Source organism: Heterodontus francisci, chromosome 7 (assembly GCF_036365525.1).
Source record: "Heterodontus francisci isolate sHetFra1 chromosome 7, sHetFra1.hap1, whole genome shotgun sequence".
Classification (NCBI taxonomy): domain Eukaryota; kingdom Metazoa; phylum Chordata; class Chondrichthyes; order Heterodontiformes; family Heterodontidae; genus Heterodontus; species Heterodontus francisci.
The window spans coordinates 42,895,163-42,914,343 of NC_090377.1; the positions used below are offsets into that span (position 1 = coordinate 42,895,163).

Genomic DNA, 19,181 nt, shown 5'->3' on the forward strand with positions numbered 1-19,181 from the left:
TCACCACCTGTCAAGGGCAATTAGGAATGGGCAATAAATGCTGGCCTAGCCAGCGACGCCCACACCTCGTGAAAGAATTTGAAAAACTGTCAATTCGGTTAAAACACGAGTATAGTACTTCACACGTAAATGCAACATTGCAAAAAAAAACTGTTGATAACAAATGTAAGCGTCTTGGGTCAATTCCCACACAATGTCTAAAATTGAATCTTTTGCATTAATCTCTTTATAAGATCGTCCTGGCGATCGTTTTCGAGGGAAAGCTTTTATTCGGTTGCTCTGTGAAAGCTTTTCCTTAGTTTCAGTGAGTCCAACTGTTGCTACCGGCAACCACACTGTAAACTATAAACCTTCAGACAGAGCAATACCAAGTCCCCGGGAAACAGCACCACAGCTCGCCTTCTAGGTGCTGAAATAGGTCGGCCTTTGCACTTTTAAGCAGCATTACTTAAAGACCAACGGTACAGCCTTTACCTTTGCTGATGTTATAGTTTAAATCTCGATACTAGTTCGTCGGACTCCGCAAGGAATCAGAACATGGTTATTTGTCTTTGGCATGATCGGATCATCAAAGGTAAGACTGACTACACACACCAGGAAATTATGAATAAAATCAATGGATTGATTTATAAGATATAACGGTTGTGGGTTTTTTTAATTTTTGTGATATTAATTTTAAGAAGCTTATTATAAATTAGAACTGGCAAAAACAAACCGTAATCCAAGCGAATTCCTACCAGCTGGGGGTGCTGGGACTCTTAGTAAAGGTTCGATAATTGCTTATTTATTATTCTCTGTCCATGGTGTAATGGCAGTTTTAGCAGTGACTATACGGCACATATTCTTTCCAGAATATGTTCATCTTTGACAAATTATAGCATTTTATAGTGGAATGTATGGCAATTGTAGAAATAGGTATAATTTTTAGATTCGTTCTCAGTATGTGAGAAATGATGACAAGGTCGGCATGTATTGCCCATCCCTAAGTGCCCTAGAGCAGTCAAAAGCCAACTGCAGTGATGTGGCACATATAGACCAGACCAGGAGCCGGATTTAAGAGAGTGAACAGCAGCGAGCGCGATTTGAAGATCGCATTCTCTGATGTCGGCACTGGGTCTCACTGCCTCTAGAACACAATGCAGTTTAAAAAGTGCCGCAGGCAGGGACAGAACGGGTCGCATGTTCGCCTCCAATTAATTGCTTCTGGGCTTATTAAAGAGCTCATTAACAAGCTTGTCAGGAGCAGGGAGCTATTTTTAAAGGCTGGGAAAGGGGAAAATGCTATGGGGGTGGGGGTTTGCGATGGAGAACACGACTTGGTTTGAAGACGTGAGCATTGTGCAGGGATATGAGGGCTATGGGAAGGGCTGATTAAATTAAAGCAGAAGCAGCAAATAAAGCATAGCTGCCTTAGATGTGTCTCAGTGTGGATATTGTTGAACCTGAACAAGTTAAATATTACATTTAGAGAGTGCCATGAAACCAGATAGGGAAGTGAGCCTGCTAGAATCACAGTGGCAGGCATGGTGAATGTTTAAGGCCCAGCTGAAGGAGGTCAGATGGGAACAGGCTACTCTGACGCTGGACAGAGCAGCCAGGATGAGCTGCAGCAGATGCAACCTCTTGGACAGCTGGAAGCCAGAGGAGCACAGCGGGGGGCTGCAAGGGGAGGAAGGCGCTACCCAGGATGTCGGGTGCACAGCCCAAGAATCTGCTACCTGCAAATGACAGAGCACCAGTGCCGAGGCCACATCTATCCAGGCAGATGGCCTCAGCCCTGTCTGATCTGATCCATAATGGCCTGAGGCCTCAGGACCCCCATGCCATTTCTCTATCTGCAGCCATCAAGGCCTCAGGTGCCCTGAATTCTATGCAGCCAGGTTGTTACAGGAATCAGCTGTGGACCCAGTCATCATCTCATTGGGCCATCAGGCAGGTGATGGATCCCCTTTTCAGGAGGGTAGGAACTACACCCACTTTGGCACAGATGGGCCTGCACTGGCATAGAGGGCATTGGGCTTTGATGGCATGGATGGATTCCTTCAGATGCAGGGCATCATTTTTAAAGGCTGGCAATGGGGAAACGCTATGGCGGGGGGGACGGGGGAGAACACAACATGGTTTGATGCCATCAAGTCACCCAGCGAATGGCCAGTGAGATACATCAACAGGAAGCTTCCATTCCCTCAATGTCCAACTGGTCTGCAACCACAACAAGAGCTTTCTCTATGTGTGCACTTGTTTTCCTGGCAGCTGCCATGACTCCTTCAAGCTCTGCCAGTCCAGTCTGCCTCAGATCTTCACTCCATCCCCAAAGTGCATGGCTGGCTTCAAGGGGACAAGGGAAATCCCTTGAAGAGTTGGTACTGACCCCTCTATGAGAGCCCTATACAGAGGCAAGAGGCGAAACAACCAATGCCCCCTGCTCAGTAGGCCAACCATTGAGCAGGCCATTGGGTTTCTGAGGATCTAAATCTGGTGCCTGAATCGGTCAGGTGGCACCATTCAATGCCCTCCTGCAAGGGTCTTGGTCATTGTGGTGCTCTGCTGCGCTCTCCATAACATGGCCCTCCATAGAGGTGTGGACCTTGAGGACCGTGAACCGCTGGAAGGAGACAATTCATCAGGGGAGGAGCAGGAGATAAGGGAGGAAGAGGAAGAGGGGGCAATGGGGATAACACTGAACAGTTGCCCCTGCTGCATAACAAAGTGGCCTCCTCCTGCCACCCTCTAGGAAGAGGACCTCCCTCCTGTCCCTCACAGCCTCCAGAATTAGATCCAGCTGGGCATTGATGAAACGAGTGTCTGCCCTGCCCCTGGTGACAGGCCTTCAGCTCCCCAGTGACATCTCTCTTCCTTCTGGTGCTATGGAAGGCAGATCTCTCCCTCAGGGCAACCAGCAGCCTCAATGATGAGCCCCGCACTTGATCTGAATCCCTGCTATTTCCAATTCTACTGGCTCTAAGAGGACAGAGAACCAGTCGCCGTACCAATTAAGGCGTTTCCACTTGAAAATTGCAATCTGAATCAGCTTTCTAGAGGAGGCAGGCTTCAGACCAAAAACCAGTCCAGGCTCCTGTTTCCAGCTTCTACTTTGAAAAGTTGGCCCCAGGTATGGATGGCAGATTTTTCCCCTAAAGGACACTAGTGAATGTATCGTGTTTTTACGATAATCTAACAGCATTATGGTCACTTTTCTTTTGCTGACAGCAGTTTTTTTAATTTTCATATTTTTTAATCTGAATTCTCAGGTATTTGTAATTGAATTGACATTTTCTTGATTAGTCCAGGCCTCTCAATTACCATTCCCCTAATATAACCACTACACTACAGTATCCCCAAATTGTGGAGGTGGCATGCTGCACTGTTTACCAGCCAAGGAGGAAGGTTTCTTATAAAGAAGTAAACTGAATGCATGACCATTAGAGCCTTCAGGACCGACTATTTATTCCAGCATCACCAACTGAATGACTCAAAGCTGTTGCATACTGGTGCTCCTGACTTCAAAGTTGTCAATCCCAATGAAGAATACTCTTAAAACTGACTAGCAACTTCAAAAAAAATTACACAACTCCCAAAAGCTGACAATTAAATAACAGTCCTGATTATAAGCCTTTGGTATGTGAAAACAAGCAGGAGCACAGGCTTTGTAACTTGAGCTGTAGGATACTCACATTTCTTCACTTATATTGGAAAGTAATAACATAAGTAAATGAAAGCCAGAAGGGGAAATCCACATGTTGAAGACACAAAATTAGCAGTTAATTTCCAGGATAGTCTGGAAGCATAGTCCCCCCACCAAATAAATTGAATTTTTACATTAAAAATGATGCATTCTGGTTAATTTAGATAATTTTTCTTTTTCTTCCAAACCCATTTTTTTATTCTTTCGTGGGATGTGAGTGTGCTGGCAAGGTCAACATTTGTTGCCCATCCCTAATTGCCTTTGAACCACTGTCTTGTACTGCTGCAGTCCCAAGTAGTGTAGGAATTTCTGTTAGGAAGGGAGTTCCAGGTTTTTGACCCAGCGACAGTGAAAGAACGACAATATCGTTCCAAGTCAGGATGGTGTGTGGCTTTGAGGGAAAGCTGCAGTTGGTGGTGTTCCCATGCCCTCACTGCCCTTGTCCTTCTAGGTGGCAGAATCTGGAAGGTGCTGTCTTGGTGGGCTGCTGCAGTGCATATGTAGATGGTACACACTGCTGCCAGTATGCACAGGTGGTGGAGGGAATGAATGTTTAAGGTGCTGGATGGGGTGCTGATCAAACTGGCTGCTTTATCCTGGACGTTGTCGAGCTTCTTGAGTGTTGTTGGAGTTGCACTCATCCAAGCAAGTGGAGAGTATTCCATCTAACTCCTGACTTGTGCCTTGTAGTTGATGGACAGGCTTTGGGGAGTTAGGAGGTGAGTTACTCACCATAGAATTCCCATACTCTGGCCTGCTCTTGCAGTCAGAGAATCTATATGGCTGGCCCACTTAGGTTTCTAGTCAATGGTAATCCCCAGGTTGTTGATGGTGGGGGATTCAGCAATGGTAATGCTGTTGAATATCAAGGGGACATGGTTAGATTCTCTCTTGCTGGAGATGGTCATTGCCTGGCACACATGTGGCGCGAATGTTACTTGCCACTTATCAGCCCAAGCTTGAATGTTGTCCACATCTTGCTGCTTGTGGGCACAGACTGCTTCAATATCTGAGGAGTCTCAAATGGTACTGAATACTGTGCAATCATCGGGTCATTCTGACCTTATGATGGAGGAAGGGTGATTGATGAAGCAGCTGTAGGTGGTTGGGCCTAGGACACTACACTGAGGAACTCGTGCAGCGATGTTCTGGGGCTGAGATGTTTGGCCTCCAGCAACCCTCCACCACCATCTGCCTTTGTGCTAGGTATAACTCCAACCAGTGGAGAGTTTTGCGCTGATTCTCATTGATTTCAGTTTTGCTATGGCTCCTTGAGGACACACTCAGTGAAATGCTACCTTGATGTCAAGGGCAGGCACTCTCACCTCTGAAATTCAGCTCTTTTGTCCATGTTTGTAAAAAGGCTGTAATGAGGTCAGGAGCTGAGCGGCCCTGGCGGAACCAAACTGATCATCGATAAGCGGGTAATTGCTGAATAAGTGCCACTTGATAGGACTGTCAATGACACCTTCCATCGCTTTGCTGATGATCGAGAGTAGACTGATGGGGTGTTAATTGGCTGGATTGGATTTGTCCTGCTTTTTGTGGACAGGACATTTTCCACATTGTTGGGTAGATGCCACTGTTGTAGCCATCCTGAAACAGTTTGACTGGAGGCATGGCTGGTTCTAGAGCACAAGTCTTCAGTACCAAGCCTTGATGTTGTCAGGGCCCACAGCCTTTGCTATATGCAGTGCCTTCAGCCGTTCCTTGATATCATATGGAGTGAATCGAATTGGCTGAAGACTGGCATCTGTGATGCTGGCGACTCAAGGAGGAGTCCAAGATGTATCATGCACTTCTGACTGAAGCTGATTGCAAATGCTCCAGCCTTGTCTTTTATACTGACGTGCTGGGCTCCCCCATCATTGAGGATGGGGATGTTTGTGGAGTTTCCTCCTCTGGTTAGTTGTTTAATTGCCCGTCACCATTCATGACTGGATGTGGCAGGACTGCAGAGCTTCGATATGATCCATTGGTTGTGGGATCACTTTGTTTAGCATACATGTAGTCCTGTGTTGTAGCTTCACCAGGATGGCAATTAATTTTTAGGTATGCCTGGTGCTGCTCCTGGCATGTTGTCCTATGCTCCTCATTGAACCAGGGTTGATCCCCTAGCTTGATGGTAATGGTAGAGTAAAGGATATGCCAGACCATGAGGTTACAGATTGCAGTAGAGTACAATTCTGCTACTGCTGATGGTCCACAGGAGTCTCAAGGATGCCCAGTTTTGAGCTGCTAGATCTGTTCTGAAACGAACCCATTTAGCACAGGGTAGTGCCACACAACACAATGATGATATCCTCAGTGTGAAGACGGGACTTCGTCTGCACAAGGATTGTGCAGTGGTCACTCCTATCAATACTGTCATGGACAGATGCATGTACGACAAGTAGATTGGTTAAAGTGAGGTCAAGTAGGCTTTTCCCTCTTGTTTCTCCCACCAACTGTTGCAGGCCCAGTCTGGCAGCCTGTGCTTCAGACTCAGCCAGCTCGGTCAGTAATGGTGCTACCGAGCCACTCTTGGTGATGAACATTGAAGTCCCCCACCCAGAGTACAGTCTGTGCCCCTGCTACCCTCAGTGCTTCTTCCACACGGTCTTCAACATGGAGGAGTACTGATTCATCAGCTGAGAGAGGGCGGTAGGTGGTAATCAGCAAGAAGTTTTCTTGCCCATATTTGACCGGTGGCCAAGAGACATCATGGGGTCAGAACTCCCAGGGTGACTCCCTCACAGCTGTAAACCACTGTACTGCAACTTCTGGTAGGTCTGACTTCCACCTTTTTTCAAGCTGACACTATTTTTCTCCAATTCAAGTTGGCACTATTCTCCCCATTCAAACCACCTTTCTAGGCTTTCACCACTCTTTGTGAAAGCTGGCTCTCTCTTTCCTTCCCCAGCTTCATAGAGGTGGTCCCAGCTTACCACCACTCTTCCTGCCAAAGCACCATGTGTTCATTTCCTGTCCCCTTCATTATTATACATTTTGCTTCCTTTTCTTCTGATTTTCCACTGCATGGTCATCCATGTTTCCCTCTTTTCTCTTCATTGCCTGTCCCCTTTTGTGCCATTGTTTTTTTTCCTCCACCCCTTTCATAGGAACACATGATCAGGAGTATCCATTCAGCCTCTTAAGCCTGTTCGCCATTCAGTAAGATCATGGCTAATCTATATCCGAACTCCATCCACCCACCTTGGCTCTATATTCCTTAATACCCTTGACTAACAAAAATCTATGGATCTCATATTTAAAATTTTTAATTGAGCTCATGTCTGCTACATTTTGTGGGAGAGAGCTCTTAACTACTACTGCCCTTTGCATGAAAAAGTCTTTTCTAACTTCTCTCCTGAGTGGCCTGTCTCTGATCTTAAGGTAATGTCCTCTTGTTTTAGACTCCCCACCAGCAGAAAAAGTTTCTCTCTATCTACCCTATTAATTAATTTCAAAATCCTAAAACTCTCAACCAAATCCTCCCTTAAACGTCTATATTCGAGGGAATAAAAGCCTAATTTATATAAATGCAAAATACTGCGGATGCTGGAAATCTGAAATGAAAACAAGAAATGCTGGAAATACTCAGCAGGTCTGGCAGCATCTGTGGAGAGAGAAGCAGAATTAACATTTCAGGTCAGTGACCCTTCTTCAGAACTAGCAGATATTAGAAATGTGAAAGGTTTTACGCAAGTAAAACGGGGGTGGGGCAAGAGATAATAAAAGACAAGGTCACAGAGAATAACTGACCAGAAGGTCATGGAGCAAAGGCAAACAATATGTTAATGGTATGTTGAAAGACAAAGCATTAGTACAGATAGGGTGTTAACGGACTGAAAACTGAACAGCCACAAGCACAAACATGAAAAAAAACTGTGGGTAGGCAAACTAAACAAACTAAGATAAAATAAAATATAATAAACACAAAAAAAATGTAAAAAGAAAAAATAACTAAAATAAAAGTAAAATGGAGTGGGGGGGGGGGCGTCATGCTCTGAAATTATTGAACTCAATGTTCAGTCCAGCAGGCTGTAGTGTGCCTAATTGGTAAATGAGATGCTGTTCCTTGAGCTTGCGTTGATGTTCACTAGAACACTGCAGCAATCCCAGGACAGAGATGTGAGCATGACAGCAGGGGGGAGAGTTGAAATGGCAAGCAACCGGAAACTCGGGGTCATGCTTTCGGACTGAGCAGAGGTGTTCCACAAAGCAGTCACCCAGTCTCCATTTGGTCTCCCCATTATGAGCAGCGAATACAGTATACTACATTGAAAGAAGTACAAGTAAATCACTGCTTCACTTGAAAGGAGTGTTTAGGACCTGGGATAGTGAGGAGAGAGGAGGTAATTGGGCAAGTATTACACCTCCTGCGTTTGCAGGGGAAGGTGCCGTGGGAAGGGGACGAGGTGGTGGGGGTAATGGAGGAGTGGACCAAGGTGTCGCGGAGGGAACGATCCCTTTGGAATGCTGACGGGGAAGGGAGTGAAAGATGTGTTTGGTAGTGGTATCACACTGAAGGTGGCGGAAATGGTGGAGGATGAACCTTTGGATATGGAGGCTGTTCCTCGAACTTGCGATGATGTTCCAGTGAACATCAACACAAGCTCGGGGAACAGCATCTCATTTACCGATTAGGCATACTACAGCCTGCTGGACTGAACATTGAGTTCAATAATTTCAGAGCATGATGGGCCCCCCATTTTACTTTTAATTTTAGTTATTTTTTCTTTTTCCTTTTTAAAATTTCTTTTGTGTTTATTTTGTTTTATCTTAGGTTGTTCGGTTTGCCTAACCACTGTTTTTTTTCATGTTTGTACTTGTGGCTGTTCAGTTTTCAGTCCGTTAACACCCTATCTGTACTAATGCTTTGTCTTTCAACACACCATTAACATACTGTTTGCCTTTGCTCCATAACCTTCTGGTCAGTTATTCTGTGTGACCTTGTCCTATCTACACCTTCTCCTTTGTTATCTCTTGCCCCACCCCAACTTTACTTGCTTAAAACCTTTCACATTTCTAACATCTGCTAGTTCTGAAGAAGGGTCACTGACCTGAAATGTTAACTCTGCTTCTCTTGCCACAGACGCTGCCAGACCTGCTGAGTATTTCCAGCATTTCTTGTTTTTATTCCTGATTTATATAATCTCCCTTCATAATCTAACCCTCGGAGCTATGGTAACATTCTGGTGAATTTGCATTGCAGTCCTTTGGAGGCCAATATATCCTTTCTAAGGTGCGATGATCAAAACTTTATTCCAGATATAATCTAACCAGGACTTTGTGTTGCTGTAGCAAAACTTCTTCCCCTTTATATTCTAGCCCCCTAGCCTGTTTGATTATTTCTTTGTACTTGACTACTATATTTTTGTTATCTGTGCATGGACCCCTAAATCTTATTTGGACCTCCACTGTTCCTAGTTTTTCACCATTTAAAAAGTAATTGAATCTATCCCTTCTTGGTCCAAAATAGATGACCTCACATTTACCCACATTAAAATCCATCTACAACAGTTTTGCCCACTCATATAATCTATTAATGTCTCTCAATAATTTTATGCTCCCGTTTACACTACTTACTATGTGACTAAATTTTGTGACATTGGCATAACTTGGATAAATGGCCCCATATTGTCTTATCTAAGCCATGATTAAATATAGGTCTGTATTTTGCCAACAGCGGTGAAGCAAGGGCACTTGCCTCTGACCTCGAAGAAAGCCTTGTTGAGAGATCTAGTGATCTCTGTGGCAAAAACTTTAACTCTCTCGACGTACAGTCGACTGTAATGTTGTTTAATGGGGACAGACAGTGTCGGTGCTGCAGTGATGTCATCAAGCTGTCCAAGCAGCTCACAGACAACCAACCAGAAAATGAAAAACGCTAATAAATAAATCACTTTAAAAATTTTTACAGAGAACAAACTAAAGATTGGGACATACACATAGGGTTAAAGTAGAAGCTAAAATATCATGAACTAACTTTAAACATTTAAAAAAAATCTAACTTAAAAATTCTAGTAATTAATTGTAACTTTAACAACATTTCACAAATATAAAATTATATTTTCAGGGCCAGATTGGGTGTTCAGCAGTAGTTATTACTCAGATCTGCTCATTGAACAAGGCTTAATTTTTTATGGGGTTCCTATCAGCAATACGAGAGCAGAAAAAGGGACGTTCACGCCACATCAACTGATATCAATGTTTGCCTGTGGCAGAGCAGTGACTGACAGACAGCATCTTCAGGATTCCCATGAATATGTTGCCAAAAGAGTTAAAAGGTTTTTAAGATTACTTTTCCAGCTGTGTGAGAATCCACTCTAACATCTGCATCACCCAGTCACTCTTCAAAATCCTACGCAACTAGCCTCGCTTTAGGTTTATAAGCCCCACCTGCAAGGACTTTTTCAGTACAAATCCACCTATGTGACAAGGCTGGTTGACCCTTATCTGGTACCTCAGAATAAATCCAAACTCTCCCCAACTATCTAATTCCCTTTGTTTTGCCTCTCTTATTAGTTTATCCTCAATTTTATTGGCAGCCACCAAAACTTCACAATCCTGAGGACTTCTTTTTCAATTCTGTTACAGGATATTTGCCTTTATTAGCCGATGCATAGAATATAAGAGCAGGGAGGTTATGATGGAGCTGTATAAAATGCTAGTTAAGCCACAGCTGGAGTACTGTGTACAGTTCTGGGCATCACACTCTAGGAAGGATGTGATTGCACTGGAGGGGGTGCAGAGGAGATTCACCAGGATGTTGCCTGGGCTGGAGCATTTCAGCTATGAAGAGAGACTGAAAAGGCTAGGTTGTTTTCCTTAGAGCAGAGAAGACTGAGGAGAGATATGATTGAGGTATACTCAAATAAAGAGGGGCATTGATAGGTTAGATAGGAAGAAACTTTTTTCCCTTAGCGGAGGGGTCAATAACCAGGGGGCATAGAATTAAGGTAAGGTGCAGGAGGTTTAGAGTGGATTTGAGGGAAAAAAATTCACTCAGAGGGTGGTTGGAATCTGAAACGCACTGCCTGAAGAGGTGGTAGAGGCAGGAACCCTCACAACATTTAAGAAGTATTTAGGTGAGTACTTGAAATGCCATAGCATACAAGGCTACGGGCCAAGTGCTGGAAAATGCGATTAGAATAGTTAGGTGCTTGATGGCCGGCACAGACACGATTGGCCAAAGGGTCTGTTTCTGTGCTGTATAACTCTATGACTCTATGACTGTAGGACTTCTGCATCTTTTATTTCATCGTCTAATCTATTCAAACTATGGTCTCTGCATCTACTTTTCTCCCTCCTGGGACTACTACTGAGAAATCTCCCTCTTGCACTATCGGAGGCTCTTTCTCTAGTTTGTGATCGTTTTCTGATGCAAGAATCATTCCAGACTCACTATAAATACTTGCACTGCTGTTTCTTAATCTCCACTCTTTCACCTCCTTCTGCCAGTCCATGGACTTCACTTCTTAGCCATCATCCTGAATATTCAACCAATACTTAAACTTGCCAGTAGCTTTTCCTGCAAATCCCACAATTGTCACAATGCGCCATTCACTTAGACCCCCTCTGGAATATATGTCACCAGGGTATCCACTTTGTGCAATTGGCCTGTGGATATGATAGTTTGGTGATGTGTGTTATGATCACTCACATTACCACTATCAAACCTTTGGTCTGCTGCATTCTGATCCTCAGGCCCTTCATCACAAAACACATGAGTATTTGAGATACAAGTTGCCTCGTTTACTTCTGTCAACTGTTCAGAGTCTGAGATATTGTAATTAATTCTGATCAATCATACGGAATGAACCTTAACAGTTTGATTGCCATATTTGATAATTACTGTCTTACCATCACAACCCATTACCTTACCAGGGCCTTTCCATTCCCTATGACCCTCTCTTTTATAGTATACTAAATCTCCTGAAATGAAGTCTGTCTCAGATTGTCTAATACGATGCCCTAGTGCTCTCCGAATTTTGTCTGAGACCTCAACCTTGATGAAAGCCCATCTCCCTACATGTAAATCATTCAAATTTGCAGGAAAAAAATTGAACTAATTGTGGTACCTTCTAGTGCAGGAGGACTATCACACAGAACAGAAAGCAATTTGGGATTTCACGCATAGACTAATTGATAAGTACTAAACCCTTCAACCACCTGGAGTGAATTCTTTGCATGAACGACCCATTCCAGGGCAGTTAGCAACTTTCAGTCTGGTTGATCAGCTATGCAGCATTTCACCGATCACCACATGATTCCTTTCACAGAGTCCATTGCTGAAAGGACTTACGGCTGTGGTATTCATGACCATGATGTTCATATTTTCACACATCTCTAAACTCGTCACAGGCAAATTCCCCTCCATTATCAGTCAGAAACTTCGCAAGTGTCCCAAGTCCAGGCCCAATCCATTTCTCCATGATTTTGTCAATTATTACCTTTTTGTCCTTCCTATGTATTATTGTAGAAAGAATAAAGCTGGTCACTAGGTCTATAAAATGTAAAATGAAAATATTTCTGTCTTTGTCCCATACTTTTAGATCCATGGCAACCATCTCATTAAAATAATGTGACATCAGAAGGTTTACAATAGAATGTGGCGGTGTCCTCTGATTTTTTTTTTACAGATTTCACAATTCTTGCTCATCTCATCTATTGACCGTGTATACTTTTCATCAATCACATGTGCATCCTTTAGCAGGGTTCTTAACCTTTGACAAGAAGGGGTGAGCAAATTATCCCTGTAACTTTAAGACAATTTTTCTCTCTGATTCTTATCACCTGATTCTATTAGTACTTGTCTAACACTCTGTTGTGAAACATCAGGTTTTAAGAACATAGAACATAGAACATAGAACAGTACAGCACAGTACAGGCCCTTCGGCCCACGATGTTGTGCCGAACCTTTAACCTACTCAAGGATCAAACTACCTACAATACCCTTCATACTACTATCATCCATGTACCTATCCAAGAGTCGCTTAAATGTCCCTAATGTATCTGCTTCTACTACCACCGCTGGCAGTGCATTCCACGCACCCACCACTCTCTGTGTAAAGAACCTACCTCTGACATCTCCCCGAAACCTTCCTCCAATCACCTTAAAATTATGCCCCCTGGTGATAGCCCTTTCCACCCTGGGAAAAAGTCTCTGGCTATCCACTCTATCTATGCCTCTCATCATCTTGTACACCTCTATCAAGTCACCTCTCATCCTTCTTCGCTCCAATGAGAAAAGCCCTAGCTCCCTCAACCTTTCTTCATAAGACATGCCCCCCAGTCCAGGCAGCATCCTGGTAAATCTCCTCTGCACCTTCTCTAAAGCTTCCACATCCTTCCTATAATGAGGCGACCAGAACTGAACACAATATTCCAAGTGTGGTCTAACCACGGCTTTGTAGAGCTGCAGCATAACCTCGCGGCTCTTAAACTCAATCCCCCTGTTAATGAAAGCCAACACCCCATACGCCTTCTTAACAACCCTATCAACTTGGGTGGCAACTTTGAGCGATCTATGGACATGGACCCCAAGATCCCTCTGTTCCTCCACACTACCAAGAATCCTGTCTTTAAGCCTGTATTTTGCATTCAAATTCAACCTTCCAAAATGAATCACTTCACACTTTTCCAGGTTGAATTCCATCTGCCACTTCTCAGCCCAGCTCTGCATCCTGTCAATGTCCCATTGCAATCTACAACAGCCTTCCACACTATCCACAAGTCCAGCAACCTTCGTGTCATCGGCAAACTTACTAACCCAGCCTTCCACTTCATCATCCAAGTCATTTATAAAAATCACAAAGAGCAGAGGTCCCAGAACAGATCCCTGCGGAACACCACTGGTCACCGAGCTCCATGCTGAATACTTTCCATCGACTACCACCCTCTGTCTTCTATGGGCCAGCCAATTTTGTATCCAGACAGCCAACTTTCCCTGTATCCCATGCCTCCTTACTTTCTGAATGAGCCTACCATGGGGAACCTTATCAAACGCCTTGCTAAAATCCATATACACCACATCCACTGCTCTTCCTTCATCAACGTGTTTTGTCACATCTTCAAACAATTCCATAAGGCTTGTGAGGCATGACCTGCCCCTCACAAAGCCATGCTGACTGTCTCTAATCAAACTATGCTTTTCCAAATAATCATAAATCCTGTCTCTCAGAATCCTCTCCAATAATTTGCCCACTACCGACGTAAGACTGACTGGTCTATAATTCCCAGGGTTATTCCGATTCCCTTTCTTGAACAAGGGAATAACATTTGCCACCCTCCAATCATCTGGTACTACTCCAGTGGACAGTGAGGACGCAAAGATCATCGCCAAAGGCGCAGCAATCTCTTCCCTCGCTTCCCATAATATCCTTGGGTATATCCCGTCTGGCCCCGGGGACTTATCTATCCTCATGTCTTTCAAAATTTCCAGCACATCCTCCCTCTTAACCTCAACCTGTTCGAGCAAATCAGCCTGTTCCACGCTGTCCTCACAAACGACCAGGTCCCTCTCACTAGTGAATACTGAAGCAAAGTATTCATTTAGGACCTCCCCTACCTCCTCCAACTCCAGGCACAAGTTCCCTCCACTATCCCTGATCAGCCCGACCCTCACTCTGGCCATCCTCTTGTTCTTCACATAAGTGTAGAACGCCTTGGGATTTTCCTTAATCCTACCCGCCAAGACGTTTTCATGTCCCCTTCTAGCTCTAGCTGGGCGGCACAGTGGCGCAGTGGTTAGCACTGCAGCCTCACAGCTCCAGGGACCTGGGTTTGATTCTGGGTACTGCCTGTGCGGAGTTTGCAAGTTCTCCCTGTGTCTGCGTGGGTTTCCTCCGGGTGCTCCGGTTTCCTCCCACATGCCAAAGACTTGCAGGTTGATAGGTTAATTGGCCATTATAAATTGCCCCTAGTATAGGTAGGTGGTAGGGAAATATATAGGGACAGGTGGGGATGTGATAGGAATATGGGAATAGTGTAGGATTAGTATAAAAATGGGTGGTTGATGGTCGGCACAGACTCGGTGGGCCGAAGGGCCTGTTTCAGTGCTGTATCACTAAAAAAACTAAAAAAAAACTCTCCTAAGTCCATTCTTCAGTTCTTTCCTGGCTACCTTGTAACCCTCTAGAGCCCTGTCTGATCCTTGCTTCCTCAACCTTAAGTAAGCTTCCTTCTTCCTCTTGACTAGCTGTTCCACATCTCTTGTCATCCAAGGTTCCTTCACCCTACCATCCCTTCCTTGCCTCATCGGAACAAACCTATCCAGCAGTCGCAGCAAGTGCTCCCTAAACAACCTCCACATTTCTGTCGTGCATTTCCCTGAGAACATCTGTTCCCAATTTATGCTCCCCAGTTCCTGCCTAATAGCATTGTAATTTCCCCTCCCCCAATTAAATATTTTCCCATCCCATCTGCTCCTGTCCCTCTCCATGACTATAGTTTTGTTAAGGGAATACCATAATGTCCTGGCTGGTAAACTGCAGATCAACGGCCAGGTGTTAGATTTAGATGTCGGTGAGCACTTTGGTGATAGTGATCACAATTCGGTTAGGTTTACCTTAGCGATGGGCAGGGACAGGTATATACCGCAGGGCAAGAATTATAGCTGGGGGAAAGGAAATTATGATGCGATTAGGCAAGATTTAGGATGCGTAGGATGGGGAAGGAAACTGCAGGGGATGGGCACAATCGAAATGTGGAGCTTATTCAAGGAGCAGCTACTGCGTGTCCTTGATAAGTATGTACCTGTCAGGCAGGGAGGAAGTTGTCGAGCGAGGGAGCCGTGGTTTACTAAAGAAGTTGAAGCGCTTGTCAAGAGGAAGAAGAAGGCTTATGTTAGGATGAGACGTGAAGGCTCAGTTAGGGCGCTTGAGAGTTACAAGCTAGCCAGGAAGGATCTAAAGGGAGAGCTGAGAAGAGAGAGGAGAGGACACGAGAAGTCATTGGCGGATAGGATCAAGGAAAACCCTAAGGCTTTCTATAGGTATATCAGGAATAAAAGAATGACTAGAGTTAGATTAGGGCCAATCAAGGATAGTAGTGGGAAGTTGTGTATGGAATCAGAGGAGATAGGGGAAGCGTTAAATGAATATTTTTCGTCAGTATTTACAGTAGAGAAAGAAAATGTTGTCGAGGAGAATACTGAGATACAGACTACTAGGCTAGATGGGATTGAGGTTCACAAGGAGGAGGTATCAGCAATTTTGGAAAGTGTGAAAATAGATAAGTCCCCTGGGCCAGATGGGATTTATCCTAGGATTCTCTGGGAAGCCAGGGAGGAGATTGCAGAGCCTTTGTCCTTGATCTTTATGTCGTCATTGTCGACAGGAATAGTGCCGGAAGACTGGAGGATAGCAAATGTTGTCCCCTTGTTCAAGAAGGGGAGTAGAGACAGCCCTGGTAATTATAGACCTGTGAGCCTTACTTCGGTTGTGGGTAAAATGTTGGAAAAGGTTATAAGAGATAGGATTTATAATCATCTTGAAAAGAATAAGTTCATTAGCGATAGTCAGCACGGTTTTGTGAAGGGTAGGTCGTGCCTCACAAACCTTATTGAGTTTTTTGAGAAGGTGACCAAACAGGTGGATGAGGATAAAGCAGTGGATGTGGTGTATATGGATTTCAGTAAGGCGTTTGATAAGGTTCCCCACGGTAGGCTATTGCAGAAAATACGGAAGTATGGGATTGAAGGTGATTTAGTGTTTTGGATCAGAAATTGGCTAGCTGAAAGAAGACAGAGGGTGGTGGTTGATGGCAAATGTTCATCCTGGAGTTTAGTTACTAGTGGTGTACCGCAAGGATCTGTTTTGGGGCCACTGCTGTTTGCCATTTTTATAAATGACCTGGATGAGGGTGTAGAAGGGTGGGTTAGTAAATTTGCGGATGACACGAAGGTCGGTGGAGTTGTGGATAGTGCCGAAGGATGTTGTAGGTTACAGAGGGACATAGATGGGCTGCAGAGCTGGGCTGAGAGATGGCAAATGGAGTTTAATGCGGAAAAGTGTGAGGTGATTCACTTTGGAAGGAGTAACAGGAATGCAGAGTACTGGGCTAATGGGAAGATTCTTGGTAGTGTAGATGAGCAGAGAGATCTTGGTGTCCAGGTACATAAATCCCTGAAAGTTGCCACCCAGGTTAATAGGGCTGTTAAGAAGGCATATGGTGTGTTAGCTTTTATTAGTAGGGGGATGGAGTTTTGGAGCCACGAGGTCATGCTGCAGCTGTACAAAACTCTGGTGCGGCCGCACCTGGAGTATTGCGTGCAGTTCTGGTCACCGCATTATAGGAAGGATGTGGAAGCTTTGGAAAGGGTGCAGAGGAGATTTACTAGGATGTTGCCTGGTATGGAGGGAAGGTCTTACGAGGAAAGGCTGAGGGACTTGAGGTTGTTTTCGTTGGAGAGAAGGAGGAGGAGAGGTGACTTAATAGAGACATATAAGATGATCAGAGGGTTAGATAGGGTGGATAGTGAGAGTCTTTTTCCTCGGATGGTGATGACAAACACGAGGGGACATAGCTTTAAGTTGAGGGGTGATAGATATAGGACAGATGTCAGAGGTAGTTTCTTTACTCAGAGAGTGGTAGGAGCGTGGAACGCCCTGCCTGCAACAGTAGTAGACTCGCCAACTTTAAGGGCATTTAAGTGGTCATTGAATAGACATATGGATGAAAATGGAATAGTGTAGGTCAGATGGTTTCACAGGTCAGTGCAACATCGAGGGCCGAAGGGCCTGTACTGCGCTGTAATGTTCTATGTTCTATGTTCTAACTGACTTCCCAAAAATAGTTGCCTTATCACGCTCCATGTAAAGTTTCATTTCAGCCTTTTTCATAGAAGGTTTACTCAACAGAATAGGTATCTCAATAGAGGCGACATCAGTTCTTATAAAATAGCTTACTCCAGCTATTTTACACGGAATTACAACTCTCTTTAGTGACCTCAAAGTGTTGTCATTGTTCAACCTAAAGCAAATAGTACTTTTATATTCCTTAACCGTATGTCGATCCTCACTGCGTAGTGAATCAAAATAGCATTTTAACCAATCTGTCCCACATGCTGTTGAGGTACAAGCACTATCTATATGAGTATACAGGTAAGCTTTTAATTTTACTTTAATTTAAATCAAATATAGATTTATTAGTATATAAACTAAAAACTAAAGCGGATTTTCTAATTTATAGTAGAGTGAGAGAGAGACCAGCCGTGAGTGTTGTTCAAATTGGGACAACTTAATACATAAACTGTATTAAGTATTATTAGGGTTTATCAGTATATGTAAGATTTACTAATAGTAGTAAGGTTTATTAGTATTGGCAAATCTTTATTCTCATTGGTAAGGTCTATTAGACTCACAGTGTGCAGATTACGAGCTGAGTGTGGAGATTGGAGTTTGGTGAAGGGGGCAGAGGTGCTCCATTTTTCTTTCTTTCTTCTACTTTTTTAGCCCTCCAGTATTGGGTTCTTGCTTTGGTGCAGTGGAAGGAGCTGTTTGGTGAGTACCTGGTAAGCTATTCTACTGATAACAAATAGCCTGTAGAAGAACAAAGAGCAAAGAACAGCACAGCACAGGAACAGGCCATTCGGCCCTCCAAGCCTGCGCCGATCTTGATGCCTGCCTAAACTAACACCTTCTGCACTTCCGGGGCCCATATCCCTCTATTCCCTTCCTAGTCATATATTTGTCAAAATGTCTCTTAAACGTCGCTATCGTATCTGCTTCCACCACCTCCCCTGGCAGCAAGTTCCAGGCACTCACCACCCTCTGTGTAAAGAACTTGCCTCGCACATCCCCTCTAAACTTTGCCCCTTGCACCTTAAACCTATGTCCCCTAGTAACTGACTCTTCCACCCTGGGAAAAAGCTTCTGACTCTCCACTCTGTCCATGCCGCTCATAACTTTGTAAACCTCTATCATGTTGCCCCTCCACCTCCGTCGTTCCAGTGAAAACAATCCGAGTTTTTCCAACCTCTCCTCATAGCTAATGCCCTCCAGACCAGGCAACATCCTGGTAAACCTCCTCTGTACCCTCTCCAAAGCCTCCACATCCTTATGGTAGTGTGGCGACCAGAATTGCACACAATATTCTAAGTGTGGCCGAACTAAGGTTCTGTACAGCTGCAACATGACTTGCCAATTTTTATACTCTATGCCCCGACCAATGAAGGCAAGCATGCCGTATGCCTTCTTGACTACCTTATCCACCTGCGTTGCCACTTTCAGTGACCTGTGGACCTGTACGCCCAGATCTCTCTGCCTGTCAATACTCCCAAGGGTTCTGCCATCTACTGTATACCTCCCACCTGCATTAGACCTTCTAAAATGCATTACCTCACATTTGTCCGGATTAAACTCCATCTGCCATTTCTCCGCCCAAGTCTCCAACCGATCTATATCCTGCTGTATTCTCTGACAATCCTCATCATTATCCGCAACTCCACCAACCTTTGTGTCGTCCGCAAACTTACTAATCAGACCAGCTACATTTTCCTCCAAATCAT

General features: G+C 44.4%; 1 protein-coding gene across 4 annotated transcripts in view; it reads left to right on the plus strand.

The window, feature by feature from the left end:
- Positions 1–376: 376 nt before the first annotated feature.
- Positions 377–19,181, plus strand: part of map3k19 (mitogen-activated protein kinase kinase kinase 19) — a 109,898-nt gene continuing 91,093 nt past the window's right edge. For all 4 annotated transcript variants that reach the window (XM_068035069.1, XM_068035071.1, XM_068035072.1 and 1 more), the window contains exon 1: positions 377–574. In XM_068035069.1, coding sequence (XP_067891170.1) covers positions 557–574 — 18 coding nt within the window. In that variant the 5' untranslated portion in view covers positions 377–556. The remainder of the gene's footprint in view (positions 575–19,181) is intronic.